The 19,316-nt window shown below is 30.9% G+C and overlaps 1 protein-coding gene across 5 annotated transcripts in view; it reads right to left on the reverse strand.

The window, feature by feature from the left end:
* Nucleotides 1-19,316, reverse strand: part of LOC139501235 (polyamine-transporting ATPase 13A3-like) — a 60,455-nt gene that overhangs the window by 19,370 nt on the left and 21,769 nt on the right. For all 5 annotated transcript variants that reach the window (XM_071290235.1, XM_071290234.1, XM_071290236.1 and 2 more), the window contains exons 5-20: nucleotides 19,030-19,126; nucleotides 15,141-15,226; nucleotides 14,149-14,223; nucleotides 13,478-13,547; nucleotides 11,720-11,854; nucleotides 10,728-10,794; nucleotides 9,925-10,056; nucleotides 9,250-9,426; nucleotides 8,070-8,215; nucleotides 6,870-7,070; nucleotides 6,195-6,256; nucleotides 5,652-5,901; nucleotides 5,153-5,309; nucleotides 3,503-3,623; nucleotides 3,073-3,197; nucleotides 2,506-2,684 (exon numbers count right to left, since the gene is read on the reverse strand). In XM_071290235.1, coding sequence (XP_071146336.1) covers nucleotides 2,506-2,684; nucleotides 3,073-3,197; nucleotides 3,503-3,623; nucleotides 5,153-5,309; nucleotides 5,652-5,901; nucleotides 6,195-6,256; nucleotides 6,870-7,070; nucleotides 8,070-8,215; nucleotides 9,250-9,426; nucleotides 9,925-10,056; nucleotides 10,728-10,794; nucleotides 11,720-11,854; nucleotides 13,478-13,547; nucleotides 14,149-14,223; nucleotides 15,141-15,226; nucleotides 19,030-19,126 — 2,080 coding nt within the window. The remainder of the gene's footprint in view (nucleotides 1-2,505; nucleotides 2,685-3,072; nucleotides 3,198-3,502; nucleotides 3,624-5,152; nucleotides 5,310-5,651; nucleotides 5,902-6,194; nucleotides 6,257-6,869; nucleotides 7,071-8,069; nucleotides 8,216-9,249; nucleotides 9,427-9,924; nucleotides 10,057-10,727; nucleotides 10,795-11,719; nucleotides 11,855-13,477; nucleotides 13,548-14,148; nucleotides 14,224-15,140; nucleotides 15,227-19,029; nucleotides 19,127-19,316) is intronic.

Here is a 19,316-nt window from a genome sequence, read left to right on the forward strand (position 1 = left end):
ACCATTCCATATGAAAATGGAAAGGACTTTTAGATAAGCTATTTCAATTCAAGTTTCCCTGTTTAAAAATTGAATGGTCTTTTAAATAGATTATTCCATATGATATTTATAATGGACTTTAGCTATTTTTAATAGTTATCCCACGATGACCCGGTGTGTCAGTGTAAGATCACTCCGATGGCCGGAGGCCAGAGGGTGATCTGACACTGACACACCAAGTCCCAATGGGATAACTATTTTACATCCCAGCTGTTTTAGATTAGACGAAAAACCATTTACAATTCATAAAATCTAGTTTAGAACGCCACACAACCATTATAATATACTTTATATATTACTATATGATGTATACCCTTTATGACCCCCGAACACGATAAGTAGATATCAAACAATGTCAAATCGCCCCACTGGCCAATCGGCCCATACTATATCGCCACTTTATAAAAAAAAATCGACCCACTCTTGTTTACCGACTCGCCCAACTTTTGAAAAAGTGTAAAATCAAATTTAACAATCAGTCTGACAACTCACTTATTAATGAAAAGGGTTTAAACCCCACTGAATAAAGGTCTGCCAACTCGCCCCACTTATAAAAATATCTTGCTTCCTTTAAGTATGTTAAATTACTGTTAGTTCGTACCCAGTCGTCCTGGTGTAGTGGTATGTGTCGTGGCTTGGTATAATGCTAAAGGTCTTGAGTTCGAATCCCAGCATATACACTGGATTTTTTTCTACGTGAATTTAGAAATTCCGTTTAATTAGTTATAAGTTTTATAGTAGATTCGACATTCCCGCCAAAATGTTATAGAACAAAGGAAAGCATGCATAACAAAGAAACTCAAACTGGGGTGATCTGGTAGGGGTGATCCGGCTCAGATCACCCCTGTTAGATCAAAGGAGCTGGGATGTAACATCAGGTCTCAATGTTTGAAAATGGAATATTGATCTTTTAAATAGACTTATTCCATATTAAAATGGAAAGGACTTTTAGAATAGACTATTCCACATCAGGCTAATGGAATGGACAATTAAATAAACTATTCCATATTCCACTGTTTGAAAATTATGAGAATGAATGGACTTTTAAATACACTAATTCATACCAGATTTCTTTGTTTAAAATTGAAATGGATAAAACTTAATTATTCAGAACCAGATTTCCTTGTTTTCTAATGCATTGATTTTTCGTGGATGAACCATTTGCCATCACATAACAATAGAATGATTTTAATAAAAAAAAATCTAATATAAAGTGAGCCATGAAAAATTACCAGAAATATCTACCCACCTATTCATATAAAAGTAGATAAAAAAAATCCTCCCAGATTGACCTGCATACCCTGTTTATGGTTTACATTTAAAAAAAAATACCAAGTTATTGCACTCTTTTTTAGTGCAAAATTAAGAAAATGTCTAAAAAAAAAAAATTTATGTTGAAAAGAAGGCTAAAGAGAAAATTATAGTTATCTTTGGAAAATTGCATTTATTAAATATTTTAGAAAAAAAATTTAAGAGCATTGGAGGGTGATGGTAAAATTATAAAAAATTATTTAAAAGTTGAAAGTAATTTTTACTTTGTTGTTACTACTATTCCTCTTTCCTTAATTACACACATCATTACTTTTCATATTTTTCAGTAGACACATGTCTTATCCTATTAATTGGGAAAACACCAGCATAGCCAAAATAATTTTAAACCAATCATTCATAACTCTTTAAAGGCATTTTAAAGCCATCATTTATATCTCTATAGATTGGAGGTATTCATAAAGCCATCATTTATACCTCTATGGATTGGAGGTATTCATAAAGCCATCATTTATACCTCTATGGATTGTAGGTATTCATAAAGCCATCATTTATACCTCTATGGATTGGAGGTATTCATAAAGCCATCATTTATACCTTTATGGATTGGAGGTATTCATAAAGCCATCATTTATACCTCTATGGATTGGAGGTATTCATAAAGTCATCATTTATACCTCTATGGATTGGAGGTATTCATAAAGCCATCATTTATACCTCTATGGATTGGAGGTATTCATAAAGCAATCATTTATACCTTTATGGATTGGAGGTATTCATAAAGTCATCATTTATACCTCTATGGATTGGAGGTATTCATAAAGCCATCATTTATACCTCTATGGATTGGAGGTATTCATAAAGCCATCATTTATACCTCTATGGATTGGAGGTATTCATAAAGCCATCATTTATACCTCTATGGATTGGAGGTATTCATAAAGCCATCATTTATACCTTTATGGATTGGAGGTATTCATAAAGCCATCATTTATACCTCTATAGATTGGAGGTATTCATAAAGCCATCATTTATATCTTTATAGATTGGAGGTATTCATAAAGCCATCATTTATACCTCTATGGTTTGGAGGTATTCATAAAGCCATCATTTATACCTCTATAGATTGGAGGTATTCATAAAGCAATCATTTATACCTCTATAGATTGGAGGTATTTATAAAGCAATCATTTATACCTCTATAGAAGCAGATCCTGTTTTAGACGTCTCCTGTTTGTATTCCTCTGCATAAACAAACTCTATATAAGCTTCAACTTTGCCTGATTCTGGATAACCTTGAACTAACACAATCTTCTCTTTGGGAGGAACCATACCAATCTCCCTAGCAACACTTAAAGCTGTTAACATGTTGTCTCCTATAAATAAGGTGTAAATGTCATTATTCATAACAATTTTTCCCCTCCTGATAAAATTTCAGTAGAAAGTATATCAAAACAAAGTTAAAATTGTACAATATGACAAAATGTCTGTTGTCTATGAATAAAGTCCCATAACTCTGAAATTAAGGTAAATATTAGCGACTTATTAAATCTCTACATTGTCAAGTAGATCTCAGTAGTGCAGTATTCTCTTCTAAAAATAATTCAACCAATGTAACAAATCTATGAAAATAAACAGCAAAGAACAATGTCTAACAACATTTACAAATGTTAATTTTTCTCAAAATTTGTTGTACTAAAAATGGCTTTTGTAATGGTCAGCAACTATGTACATTCCTTGCCAATTATAAGTCAATTAACTTACCTGTAACCATAACAGTTCTAATATTAGCCTGCCTTAGCTGTGTTATAACAGGTGTAGTTTCAGGCTTTACCCTGTTTTCTGTTACCAAAAATCCCAGAAAGGTTAATCCCTTTTCAACTTGTTCCCTGTTAATTGAAGTTTTCAAAATTGCTTTTTAAACTGCAGTATAACATTGGTCAAAATTTACATATAAAATTAACAGTAAAAGGTTTCTATTTATTAAACAATTGCTAAAATCTGTTTAACTTCATCACTATTTGTTTATACTTTAAACATAGTATAACTTGAAATATGGTATCGACATATTCATATTACTCTATGATGTTTTTTAGTTGCTTTTTCATGACACGTCATATCCTTTAATTCATATGTAGAAAACCAGAATTTCAAATAAAAATACAATTGGCAACAACTATTCAAGAAGAATTACCTTTGAATTCTTTGAATTTTAGTATATTTAAGCTTAGCTGGCAACTGTCTCCATGCAAGGGCCAGAACTCTGTACCCATGCTGTGTATACTTCATCAATTTGTCATGGTAGTCATTAGGAACTGAAATATATATGGTTCATATAAAAATATGTGTTGTCAATACATTTGTACCATGCATTAGCTTCTAAATATGGAATTCTGAAAATATGTATGCCAATTCAAATTATTCTTCATTGGCTAGAGGCATAGGGGAGGGTTGAGATCTCAGAAATCATTTTTAACCCTTCCCCATTTTGGCGCCTGTCACAAGTCAGGAGCCTCTGGCCTTTGTTTGTTTTGTGGTCTTTTTTAATTTATGGTGGATCGGGACTATTCGACTGCGCATAATTTCATGCATGAATTACAATGCACACGAAAAGTTTGTGTCGTAAATTCGATATTATTTTTTTTTTAATATTTTGATTGATTAGAAATGTTAAATCATTGTAGTTATGTCACTAAAAAATATAATTGTTATTATGTGTATCTTTGCAAGGCCCAAAATGACATTTTACCCAATTTCACCATTTTACCGCTAAAATTTGGGTTTTAAGGCAAAATATTTTTTTCCCTTATCAGTAACCTATGTTTTTTATTTGCTCATTCTTTGAAGCTATTTTTCATCTTTTTATATTACAGTTTTGGACTAAGTGTCATAGAACGTTTTTTTGATATTCCAATAAAAATATGTCAACACTTCTATTTTCCCTTTCATTTCATTGAAAAATAGTCCCTTTTACATACCTGTTTAAAAGTAAAATTTTGATCTTAAATGGTCCGTGACCCCCTATTTTTTTTTCAACCAATTTTATTCACTTTCTGTAAAGAATAAAATAACAAAAAATACGGCACTTCTGGTAGAAACTTCCAATAGGCCCGAGCCACCTTAAGTTCATTTATATATTTTGGAGTTTAGTGTGAAGTCCATTTTCAATGAACTAGTAAACAGGTTGTTTAGGGTCCAGCTGAAGCCTGCCCTCCAGGTGACGTATTTCCTCACTGTGTTGAAGACCCATTGGTGGTCTTTGGCTGTTTTATACCCTTTGGTCAGGTTGTTGTTGTTGTCTCTTTGACACATTCCCGATTTCCATTCTCAATGTTAGATACAAGTCCATTTCATGCAGCACTTAACTTAAAGATAAGAATTATAAAGTATACAAACGGTCAGAAAAAAACAAAAAAACAAAAAAACAAAAATGTGTCCATAGTACATGGATGCCCCATCGGCACTTTCATTTTCTATGTTTAGTGGACCGTAAAAATGGGGGAAATCTCTAATTTGGCATTACAATTAGAAAGCTCATAACATAGGGAACATGTGTACTTAGTTTTTAGTTGATTGGACTTCAACTTCATCAAAAACTACCTTGACCAAAAACTTTAACCTGAAGCGGGACAGATGGACATACGGACACACAGACCAGAAAACATAATGCCTATAAATGGGGCTTAAAAAGAAATTGAACCAGTTAAGAAATAGAAATAAAAGTAAGACTTTCCTTCGTTTTCAAACTCAAATTATATATTCATTTATTAAGGAGCCTTCCCTGTAAATACAAATGACTTGAAAAAATAGGCTTCCCCATTCCAACTAAAGTAAGTTGACTTACCTGTATCAGGTTTAGACAGTTGAATTATTTTCTCTGGGGCTCCCTTGGCAAACAGATCAAAATGTTGTGATCCTAACATTCTCACTATCACAGACATTCTTTGTAGGCTGGAGGAGAATGTAAACTGACGAATAATTCCAATCTCTTTCTGTAATGGCTGTAAATAAATGAATGAAACAATGAGAAACCTTGCCCTTATACATTTGTATTGAGCTTCATAAAACAAAGTCGTACTGTGGATTCATCATTTTTCAAGGGGATCCAATTATTGTGAGCTAATGTATGTGTTCGTGAACCACAAATTAAAAAGATTAAAAAAAGTATAAATTTTCTATTTTCTACTATGTAGACTTTGGCAAATACACAAACTCCAATATGCATGAAATTTCTTTCATGGCATTACAATAATCAGACTTTGAAAAAAATGAATATTAAATAAATGGCAATATTTAGCAGTTTTGGAGAACTTGTACTTTTTCCTGTGTCTGAAAATCTTTACCTTAAAGTGTTGGTCAAAGGATCTTGATTCATCAGATTTTGGCCTGACTATAGTTGGTGCAATCATGTCAAACTTGGATGAGTCTTCCCCTTCCTCGATAAGTTCCCATCCTGTAGCTTCAAACATGATCAGATCTAATGGGTCACCACTTAGAACACCCTCTATCCGAGTCAAAGAATGGCAGGTTGCCATGGCAGATATAAAACTGTCATTGTCTACTTTACTTAAGTCAGTGTACTCCTTGTCCAAACTGTATTTGAAGAATAGACAGAATAAACATAAAATGTAAGATGTAATTGTGAAAAGATTTTCTTTCTGAGTTTTGTAGTTTAATATATAAATTCTGTCAAATTTTACTAACCATAGAATTGCTTTCTCAGAGAAATGTTAGCAGCAATAACTCTTAATTCAAATTTGTTTATTAAAGAGAGTATATAGATAGTTGTCTCCCCTTTTTGTCTTTATAAATCAAAATTCATGTTACAGATTAATGAATTAAAATAAATACTATATCTTTCCAATGTTAACACTAAAGTGACTTACTTGTCATTTTCCACTGGAACAACACTATGCATATCCAAACCATCTTCTGTGAGGGTACCAGTCTGAAAAAAGTTCTTTCTAATTCAATCTCTAGGAAATATACTATAAGAAATGTGGTATCAACTTTATGGGTTTTGCAGTTTAAAAAACATAACGTTATACATAATGTAATGCAAATATTCCACAAATTTAGACATTTCAAAGTTAAAGCATACAATAAAAACCCTGAAATATGCAAATAATCTGAGAAATTGCTACTGAATAGTAGTAGTTTTGCAAAGACTTATTGGACACATAAAAAACAGGAAACTTTACAACAGCAAAAACATGCTTTTCTATAAAAGCACTTACAACAAATAAATTATTTTAGAATTTCACAGTTCAAGCAGTACTAGCCTTTGGATAAGACTTTATTGTAAGATGGTGATTTGGTTGGAAGGGAGACAATTGTAGAACTTTTTTTCATATCTATTGAATTCTTGAAATTTAATGCCACCACATTTTTATTGTCAACAATTAGCAATGTTCAGGTTAAAAATGACAAGTAGGTAAACTTTCATTAGGTGCTATTCATTGAAGATTTTTTTCATTTTTAGCAACATAATCAAAATGTATCAAATCATGGATCTTTGTAATCTCAAGAAAACTTGCAAGCAACACTAAACACCAACTCACCTTGTCAAAACAGAAAGTATTAATACTGCCACTGACATTGATACTTCTAGGACTAATGCAGTATACCAGTTGTTTCTTCAATCTGTACTGAGCAAACACAATCCCAATGGTGAGTGCTGCTGGCAAAGCAGGTGGCACTGCTATTGTTATCAAGTCAAGGGAACGAATTATAATGTCTGATGGATGTTCTCCTGCTTGTACCTGAATGTAAAAAATACAGATGAAATAAAAAAACTTAGCCATAACTTTTACTGTCTATAAGAGATATGTAAAAAAAATGAAAAACATCTTACCAAAAGATATTGAACTTTTTTGGCATCTTGAATTGAAAAATCAAAAAGTATTATAATCTATCAAATAACAGAAGTTTATTAGACATTAATCTGACAAATATCAGTACATTTATTCTTAATATTGAATTTTGTTTAACATATTTGCAAGTCTTATATATCAAACTTCTTAAATCTAGCAGAACACTGCAAAAACTACCAAATTAGCCTCAATTTAAGATTTTGTCACTACCATTAAGATACAAACATAATCTTTAACCAAAAAGACATTTTGCTACATAGTGTATCTATTTGAAGGTGATAACTGATTATTTATATTGCTAATTATTTTTTAACCAGAGGATATAGTATGATAAAAATCAAAATGGAGATGTTATATAGTGTCTTTAACAATATTAAGTGGGTAAAATTACTAGATTCAACTGGTGTCAATATATATCAATTAAATTAATTTGCATTGAAGTCTATGGAAAATCTAGAGGATTCTTAGCCGCATCACCTCTCAACATTGTTTACATAACACAAATGCTAATCATTGATTGGTCAGTTACATGTTGTGATGTCACTGCAGATCTGAGAATAAAGATGTTAGCTAAAGTATGTTAATATCTTTTTGAGTAAAGTTGTTACACATTTCTTTTTTGTCCAAAAACTGTGTTCAAAATGACCACATTTGGTCAAATATGTCAATTTCAACATGACATCATTGTGATACACGATTACACTTGAGCAATTGTTATATAAACAGAGGCTGATTTAGGGGGCAGGGAGCCTGGGCCCCTCATTTTGTGGGAAAATATTGTTAATTATATAAGGAATCACTGAAGCATGACTGGAGTGAGCCCCACCTTAGGCAGTCAGTGGGCCCCCACTTATATTAATTTGTCACTCAACTCTATGGATATCTTACCATCAATACAATAGTATAGATAAATCCTATACCAGCAATGGCTGCCAGTGCTCCAACAAATATATATGTATCTCTGTTAAACTTGAAGTCTACTGGTTTAGGATACATGATGGATCTTACCAGTTCTCCTTTAGCTGTTGTAAAACCTAATAAGAAATGAATATTCACATTACTGTGGATTCATTTATTTTCCTTGGTACCAATTTTCATGGGTTGAGGAAAACTTGCATTTTTCATGGATTTATAATTTTGTGGTTTTGAGAAGTCTGCATAAAATCAATAGGACAATTTGTAACTTGTTGAAGACCTGGTTTTGTGGTTTATCTGTAAACACAAAATCCACGAAAAATATGTATCCAACGAATAATAACGAATACACAGTAACCATTTTTATCAAATATTTATATAACTGTAAATATGATCTGAAAGCAGGGTTTTTTATTATTTTAAGCCATAAGTAACAATGTGATGAAGCAGTTTCGTTTTTTTTTTTTATATAAGCAGAAACCTCTTAAGGGATAAAGATTTTGATTAAAAATGATATATACAAAAAAATGGTGTCCCAAATAAGTCTTTTTAAATTAAGTTATTATATGTATTTCAGTAATCCATCAGCATACCAAGAACAACAACAAAATAATAACTGGAATATAATACAGGGAGATAACTCAAGAAAATTAAAATTTATTATCAGTCCAATAAAGGTAAAAATAAGTAATTGAATTCAAATTTTCTCCCAATTCATTTTTAGATCAACTCTTTGCATAACTGACATTTTTTTAAATCTTTTTAATTCATAATAAAAATTCAATTGATTATATCAGTATGACAGAAGGTAAAGAGAGGGTGGTAAAGGGTTATTTTCGTGCAACGTGTTTTGCCATTTTTATTTCACGTGCAGCCGTGAAAAAGGTTCGTTATTCACCATGTTTCGTGAAATCGGTAAAAAGATCAACGTGCAAGACATATTTAATTGTTCGTTCATCGTGAAATGGCAACTTTATTTCGGGTTCTTCCATGCAGATACCCCCCCTTTACGCCCCTCTAAAGAAGATATGTAAAATGTATGACATAAAGCATTTAGACAAATTAGTTCACTGTGAAAATGTTTTTATAACTAGACATCATTCCATCTGATGATGCCCATGGAGGATTGTAAAATTCAACAAATGCAATATACCTGTTCTCAAGACAACAGCTCTAACTTTGTGGGTTCCATAGTAACGAGTCTGGATGATATGAGTTCCACAAAACAAAACATGACGGGAATGTTCCTTAATTTGGAAAAAAATATCTTCTTGAGATTTAGACATTTTAGGATTTGGTAATGGTGTCTTTGTAACTGGAACACTTTCACCTGTAAAAATGTAAAAAAAACATTTTATCATTTCATTGAGATATGCATCTAAATATGAAAAAACGATCTTCTCAGGGAATCCAAAAATGTAAAAATTTAGAACTCACATCAACAATAGTGTATACATGTGGTTTCTTTTATTTTGAAGTCAAAAGCCAACATTACGGCACAGCCATTTTGGGCTTTATAGAAATTAGCACCACAAAGAAGAAGCTTTAATGTGTGAAACATGTTTTTATTAATAACAATATTAACATTTGCTTACCCTTCTGAAGCACTGAGGTAACTTGGTGTTGTGGGGTTGGTGTTGCTCAGTCTTTAGTTTCTATGATTGTTTTTGTTTGTCTTTTGGTGGTGTTTTGTTTTTGCCAAGTTATTGTAATTTCATTTAATGAGTTTGATTAATCTCTTCGGTATCTTTGGCCTCTCTCTTTTTATTAGAAATATCAATAACTCTTCACTCTCAAGTAAACATTAGAACCCTGCAACAATTCCTACCTGTCAGCATACTTTCATTGACAATACAATTCCCAGCCACTAATACAGCATCACATTGCATGATACACCCATATCTAGGTATTTCTATAACATCACCAGGGACCAGATCTTCAGAGGAGATTTCAATATATTCTGCAAAAAATGTACAGTTTTTATTTAAATTGTTTTAGATACAGAATATAGAAAATATAAAAACTTTCCAAATAGAAATCAAACATATTTTCCACTACCAACATTTTTATTTTTTTAAACCATCCATCTCAAGCATTACTGGGATTCATTTCCCTGTTTTTCCAATTATGGATGTATCCATTCAATAAAAAAAACATGTTTTTTTTGCTCTTGAGAAATCCCCAAAGCTCAATCTGATATAAAAATAAAGAATGTCATTGTATTAAGTGACTCAGTCACCATTCTAGTAAAATGAAGGGGATGCTGAGTTTAAAATTTTATGTTACTGACTGGAATATAAAACAAGGAAAAGGAAGACAATCCTGCTATCATTCTGCTCAACCAACTTAAATAATTTACCTTATTAATACATAATATGTTCTTCTCTTGTTCATTCCTATATTCCATATTATAAACATTTTTTAAGTTCAAAGACATTTCTCAACAAACCATAAGCAGCACAAATCAATAACATTTAAAAGATGCGGTATTCAAGGAATTGTTGTTCATCCAAATTGAAATCTAACTTTTGCACATTTTCAATATTAGATTAGAGCAAGTGATTGTACTAGGTGTGAACTTGGCCACATTTGTCAGATGGAACTTTAAAGTAGCATCAACAATATACTCACCATCACCTCCTCTACAAACAGTAACTATACTGGAGGAATGAATGGTGTTTCTCAAAGCTCTTTGCATCTGAAAACAAAAATAATATATTGATTGAATACTGCATTCACTTTTAGAATGAAGATTACATTACTGAGCAAGATGTGCATGATATTACGACATTTGTGTCACATTATCAAAGAATCATTTAAGTAAGATACACACATCTTACAGTCTTCACTTAAGTTAAGAGAGTACTTGATTCTAGACATTTAAATGTTTTAATTTTTTCTAAACAGACTATCTTACTCAGATGGTTAAAAGAAATAGGAACATCTCTGTCAAATAGAAATAAAGAAGCTACAAGTAAAAATGCATAACAAAGTTATAGCCTTCTCATTGTAAAATAAGACTCCTATTCCTATATGAAATTCCTAAGAGAAGCAATTTCTTTGTAATTTAAAAGACATGATAATAGTATTCATTGAGTACCATACAGAGCTACTCAACAATGCAACACCTCTCCCCTTTGACTGATAATGATGACCTCAAACTTACCTGTCTGGTCTGTATAATGGTGACTGTTATATATATGACAGACATAAGGAGGATTGTGGATGCTTATTTATTGTTAAAATTGGTTATCTGCAGAAAATTCCACACCTTTCCAAAATCACTTATGATGATGATGATGACATCAAACTTACCTGTCTGGTCTGTATTATGGTGAATGTTATGGATATGAAAGATACAGAGATGATAGTCGAGGCATAATAATAGTATTAACCAGTGTTCTACAGAAAATTCAGAACTAGTCAACACCTCTCTCCTCTACCACTAATAATAATGACCTCAAACTTACCTGTCTGGTCTGTATAGTAGTGACGGTAATGAATATGACCGTGTGAGGACAATAGCAGAGGCATAATAATAGTATTCATCAGCATACCATAGAGAACAACCAAACTATTCAACACCTATCCCCTTTGACTGATAATAATGACCTCAAACTTACCTGTCTGGTCTGATAAACAGTGACTGTTATGGATATGACCGACATGAGGACAATAGCTGAGGCATAATAATAGTATTCATCCGCGAACCATAGACAGCAACTAAATAACTGGAAAATGTAGAATGGCGACAACACCTACAAAATTTAAATTATTCAATAACATATTTGCATATATTTTTTAATGGTAAAAATGTCCTTGTGCATAAGCTTTAAGTTACAGTACTAATGTTTCTTACAATCAGAGGACCAAAAACTGTTATTATTACTATTCTTGGGGTACTAATTTTCATGGATTTTAGAGGTACTGTTGAAACACAAACTTAAATGTTCAAAAAAAATTATTTTTCTAAAGACTTCTATGTGGACTTTGGCAAATCCACAAAATCAACTATCCACCAAACCACAATTTTCCCTTATTCCACAATAATAGGTAATAATGAAAATAAACCAATCATAGAACTTCATATTCTAACCAACTACCTTATTCCACAATAATAGGTAATAATGAAAATAAACCAATCATAGAACTTCATAGTCTAACCAACTACTATGACAGCAACAAGTAACTCTTTAAAAATACAACACAGAAACAGTTTGTTCATATTTTGTTTAAATGACCTTAAACGTTTCTTATAAAAACAATCTTCAAAGTATAGTTTTAAAATGAGAAAGTGAACTTTCAGATACATCTGAATAAAAAATTTAAAAAAAAACAATTTAAGGAACAAAATTTTATCCCATCTGCTCTGACTGTTCAGTAGAGGTTTTATTAATAATTATCTATGATTAAATAAAACTGTGTAGGAATTCACAAGACGATACCCCCTTTTGCAATTTTATTCTCTCTCCTTGATGCATGGATGGATGTATACAAGGACTAATGGATTCCTATATACCTCCAAAATTTGTAAACATTGTGTATAAAGATCTAGTTATCTGGATAGGTGATCTTAAAATAAAATATATGATTGTGAATTTTTTTTATGACATTTTAAAAGACGATATGATAAACATACTGTGTATATATATAATTCTTTCTACACAGGTAACTGTAAATATCTTTGTATATAAATATAAATATAAATTTCATTTTACAACTGTATATAAATTACCACATAAAATTCTGTGCATGTTTGCATTTAATTCATAAAAAAGAGAAATCTGGTCTATTCCGGTTTAATCACTTTAAATTCATAAATATTATCTGGGACAGATATATGATATGTAATAAAAGGTCAAAGATGGACCAACTTACATGTAAAAATGTTAGAAGGTTAAAACATAGACTGTTTGAAATTTGTAATTTAAACAAATTATCTGAGATCATTTTATCTTATCTTATTTATGTACATCTTATTCATATCTTATCTACTGGAAAGCGCAAACTATGATATTTTGCAGATTTTGAATTTATTTTATATAATAACTTTGAAAAGAAAGACATGGGGTCTGAAGTATATGATACAACAAATCCATTAACAAAATTGTAAGCTTTAAATCCTCCCACGCAACAATAACTACAGGTACATGAATATCTTTTAGAGAAAAAAATTGCCATAAGTTGTAATATATTCTAATGCATTTTATTGCACTGATCTACTTTATTTTATTTGTGTTATTACTTTTTCCCCTATGTATATAAATTACAGTACATTTAAACTCAAAATTGTTTAAATGTTATGATATATGAACTTGAAGTTATTTCATGTTGGATGACCTTGAAATTTTTCTGTTTTGTTGTTTTTTTTTAAATCTTACCTCTTTGAAGAGTAATGTAATTATAGGTGTCACATGGATTTGAATAGAATTACTGCCATATACATTTCTCCTGTAAAAAATAAAAATAGGATATAAAGTATGTCATAAAATCACCCCCTCCTAAGAATCATAACTAAAAAGCTTCTTGTTAACATCAAGGCATGTTGCATTGTCTGCTCTTTGGTCAGGTTGTTGTCTCTTTGAAATATTCCCCATTTCCATTCTCAATTTTATATTTCATTTAATGTAGTACCTAAAGATTACATTTTAACTTAAGACTGATTATGCAGTCTCATATATATTTTGTTTGAAAAAAAATAACACATCAAAGATACCAGACTGATAATTTTCTACTGAATCTGAAATGCATAGATGCTGATTAAAATGCAAAAATAAAATGTTCTGAAACCATTGTACCATCTGATCAAAATACAGATCCTTTGTCACAGCTTCACTTACAAAAATCTGAAAATTCACCTTTCTACTCTCTGTTTTGATGATTTGTTGGGGTCTTCATGTTTCAATGTAATGAGATATACCTTCAAAAATTTAGAGACAGAGGTTTCATTGGTTAAACTGCTAGCTTGTAGATCTTTGTAAGCAAAGCATTGACAGGATCTGTATTTTAATCTGATTGGGCATTGTGTATTACTGTACTATAAGGAACTTACCTTTGAGATTGTTCTAAGTGACTAAGTCCCAAAGCTTCGTGGAAGTATGAGCATCTTGTTGAATGGTCTAATCCCCTGTTAAATAAAAAGTGGAGAGTTACAATAGACATAAGAAAAAAATCCATCTTCAATCAAAAGTTCCTAATTATCATAGAAATGCAGATAATTTACCAAACATGACAGTCATGCAAAATAGTTGTTGTCAAATTACAAACATTTTGAAGGGGTATTTATAAAACTATACATAATTGTTTCAATACACCCTATTTTAATCTGATAAAGATATCCAAATAAAAAAGCTAGGCACAAATTTTGATAAGGTCCTGTGAGAAAAAAGAACATTAAAAGACCTAAAGTCTACTTATTCCAGTTTAAAGCTAAGAGATGGTATAACTGGCACTTTCTCTTATATAATTTAGTTTTGAACTCAAATGAAATATAAATATTATAAAGATTTCATGTGCTTGACTTTAACATGGTCAAATACAACCTTGGAACTTGGGGGTTTGGCTGGCAACCTTGCAATCCATATGTCTCAATTAAAAGGACTTGTGACCTTAAGAAAGACAACAGCAGATAGCATACAACCATTTCCCTTCAGTGTCTTTAAGGAACATAACTCTAATAAATGGAAAGTGTATCCATGGGACACAGATATTGCCCCTGTTTGCATATAAACTTATAAAGGGGCAGGAATAGTGATGATTGACACCCAAGTTCGATTTTGATCGAAGTTTTGTGGTAATAAGCATTGTGTATAAGTTATATAACATTTTTGTTGAGGCACACTAAAGTAAGAGAACAGAAACCAATTTTGGCACATACAGGTGTTATGGATGGACAAGAGGTAAACCTTAATACCATCTACATTGAATCTGCAGAGAAATTATAAATTTGAACTACCAAATGGTAAATCCAAATTGTCTTGTAAAGTCGTTTTTTCAAATCGCTCTTAATTAAACTGAATGCAAAAAAACTGTGTACAAACTAACTTTGCCTTCTCAAATTCCTGAGAATTTGTGTTCCACACATATTTCACTTTCTTTGTGATAAAAAATCGAACAAGACTCTGCTCCCTCTGAAAAATACAAAAAATATGTTATTTGTTAAAAATTCACAAAAGTATTAGTTACTTTTTATAATAATTAACAAATTGTTCATTAAAAATATCAAGAATTGATTTTACTCCAGTATCAAAGACAAAGTTATTGAAGGTAAGATGGTTCACAATCAAATGTAAAGAATCTTGGATAGTTTTTATGTAATATTGTCAAACAAATCAATAAAATGATAAACTGCAATTTAAAACTTTTGTACTTCAGGGTATTGAATTAACATTTAAAAATTCTTAATATAATCGTAAAATTTCTGCAATTTTTCATGCATACAATATTTCATTGTTATTCTTTTATTGTCACTGTCAATTGAGTCAAAGTAGGTCAAGGCTGTACCTGTAAAAATTCCTAGTGTTGCTTTATGCAGGCCTGTATAAACCAGAATTATCATCGACTTTTTGTTTTTCAAAATTTTCTATGTTATCCTTGAACAAGGAAAAATTCATATAGTCATATATCAAGAATGTAAATTTCAGAGCAGTTTGTTTTTTTTACTTATATATCTGCTAATTTGTTGAAGATGCACAAAGGAGTAAGTTCGGTAAGGGCCGTATTTGGCCTGAATTATAAAGTTCATAGTTCCAAGACAATAAATATTCTAATTTACCTTAAAGACATGTGAGAAAGTTAAACACAACTGTTTTTGTCAAAGTTTAATTCTAACACGTGGATTATTAGATCCCAAAAAGGTCAAGATAAGGGACTTTCGTGAAATTTGACAAAATCAGCTGGATTTCAACCAAATTAAGGACCAGGAAACATAGAGCGCAGGCATTGACAAACTTAATATTCAAATAAGACATGTTAAATGTTTTCACAAACATTATTTTAAAAGATCTTTGTTGTCAACGTATGCGCTCTATGTTTCCTGTACAATAATCTATGGAAATTTACCCATTTTCATTGATTTTTCGTGAAAATCAATATGAGTACAATTTGTGACATCATAATGAAACGCAGTAGCGTAAAATTTTCAACAAAATGGCTTATTTCCTATCTAGTCACTGTATTAGCTATAGTTTATTGTGATATTTGTTAATAAATCCGAATTTGAAATTTAAGCTAAAAAAGGGGGCCATTTTAGGACATTACCGAACATACTCCTTTTACAATATACAAAAAGTTTATGCATTTAAATCCCACAAATAACAACCCCAGAATATATCTACAGTAATCTTTCAACTAATTAACATGAGATTATTACATTGTTTTTCCTATATTCAGCCAATGTATCAATTAGATTTCAAATAAAAAAAAAAAAAAAAATTCAAGACAAGAATCTTGAACTTAGCAATTTTAGCAAGCTCTTTAAAAGAAGTAAGCATTAGCAAAGCAATAACTTTAAGCATTTCAAATACATTAACTCAAGGTTGAAAAATAACCGTCAATTTGATAATCTAAAAGGAAGTACATGTACAGTGAAACAGTGTACCGGTAGATGGAACCATGATCAAGGCACTATTGAGAATGAAGATTTTGTAGAAGACAGGTACAAGAGTTTAGTTTCACAGGTTTTACTGTAGATATAAGCAGTTCATTTAAAAAATCATCCAACAGATTTTCTTAGAAACCTTGGAAGAATTCAGTATAATTGTTTTAGAGGTCATTTGAAAATTGCTACCTGAATTATAGAACTATAGCAGAACGTTACTAAAATCTCTGATAAACAAACCATGCGTATTATTGTAAAAATCCTGTCACGATTGTCAAATCTCACCCAACACAACTAAGCACGAACACTACAAGCTGCACACATATTCAGTTTAAAGTCACAGTGAGATTAAATTATCTGTACCATATCTTAAATACTGTGGATTCATGGTCTTTTGTGGAAAACAATTTTCTTGTTTAGAGACATATGTTTGCAGACTTTGGCCAATCCAAGATATCAAATATATATGTTGTGTACAAGATGTAGGTTTGTACAAATTATAATTTGTACAGAATTTTTGTACAAGTTATCAGTTTTTATGACCTCCTGAACAAAAATGGATGATGCAAGCACACAGTCTTTTGCTCCGCATATTTCTGTTAATTTTTCACAACTTCGTGATACAGTTTAATACTGAGCATTGATATAAAAACATTATAAGACCTCACAAAGATTTTGTATAGATATGAATATATTATAATTTGTACAAACTTACATCTTGTACACAACATATATATTTGATATCTTGGATTGGCCAAAGTCTGCAAACATATGTCTATAGAAAATTGACACCTCATTGAGCATTTAAATTTATGGTTTACCATGGCCATAACACATACGTTCCACAAAAAATCGGTATCCCATAAATAATAATGAATCCAAAATATATCTCATGTTATCATTAAAAATACTGCAAATAAAAATAGATGCATTTATTCAATTTGCACACAATTAAAAGTTTATTTATGGTGGGGTTTTTGTTTTATGTAAAATATAGTACAAATTCTTTAATTACCAGATCAACACTGTTCAAACATTCTAATAAGACTTCAAAGCAATCTAGCAAAAATAAACCAGAAATCCTGAATGCCCAAGCTAACACGTTTTATAGGACAGTTGTTTGAATGACATTAGTTTTTAACTTTACCTCGTTCAACTGAAATAAAATTATATTGTTTAAAGAAAACTTTGCTCATGAGGGATAGTGTTTTAACGGGCGATATCTTTTTGCGCCAAAAAGTAACTCATTTGTGCCACAACTTAATTGCGCCAATACTTCTTTTGCGCCACATAATTTTCAAAACTATAGGTATCATTTGCGCCAATGAAATAATCATCTAATTGCGCCAATTTTATTTATTTTTATTTATATATAACAACTAAATGATTGACTTCCATCCTCCTATTTTTGGGCTTGGGTCCGGCAGTTTACCGACTGTCGGAGTTAAAGTCATTTTAATAACGAAATGTATGCTGAATTAAAACGTTCACCCGTATTAGACAGTTAAAACCATATAAAATGTCTCTGTTCATCATTGAATTAAAGGCTGGTATTTGTAGTTGAGAATAGACACATATTCCTTTCTGCTTACTTCTCTACTCATTAGTTCTTTACAAATGCCTGACGGAATTTGTGTTCTTCAACAATGATGACCGGTTTTCCTCTATCAGACTCTAATTTTTGAATGGTATATCAGACATCTTGACTCGTGAAAAAATATTCTTTTACTAAACAATTTATTTTTTGGTGAGTTTTCTTAAATTTGATAAGTGTTCAGTTAAATCTTAAGTGGAAAGGTTAATTATAATACATGTATGATATTGGTAAAACATGTACATGTATGATATAGGTAAAAAATATTTACAGGTAAATCTGGCGCAATTTCATTTCATTTATTGGCGCAATTAATACCATCAAAATAAAAGACAGTGGCGCAATTAATACCTTTTCAAAACTGCAATTGGCGCAAATTGATTCTGCCCGTTTTAACTTTACCTTGGTCAACTGAAATAAAATCATATTGTTTAAATAAAAGTGTGAACATGAGTTTAGTTATAATTATTTATATATCTGTATATAAGAGCATAAATATTATTAGAATAAATTATTATAAAACATTAACAAACTTATGTTATTGTCCCATATTTTCCTAAATTTTTAAAATGATGTGGTTCTAAAAATTTGATGGATTTAAAAGAAGATCTGCATTGCAGGTTGACCTGTATATTCAATTAAAAAATATCAAAACCAAATCAACAAAATTGTACCTTTATAGCGAAAATTAAATAATATTGTAATGGGGCGATATTGGTACTAAATTTGTTTACACTTACTACTACATCTCCCTGTTTAAGTGGTGTATTTGGTAAATGTCCTTTCTTATAGGATATACCTTCTATTTTGGTCTCATGGTGGTTGTTTGGGTTTTGGCTGTAAAGAAACAAATACATAGTGAAATCATTTAATAATAAATTTCACCCCCATTTACAGCTCATTTCATAATTCTTGTAGATTAAGACTTTGGTTGGCTTGCTTTGTGTGTATAAAAGTTTGCTAAAGCATTGTAATTAAAATTGACATCTGTAAACAATATAGATTGGTTGGAGTAAAACCTATTAAC

This window comes from Mytilus edulis, chromosome 13, assembly GCF_963676685.1.
Source record: "Mytilus edulis chromosome 13, xbMytEdul2.2, whole genome shotgun sequence".
Classification (NCBI taxonomy): Eukaryota; Metazoa; Mollusca; class Bivalvia; order Mytilida; family Mytilidae; genus Mytilus; species Mytilus edulis.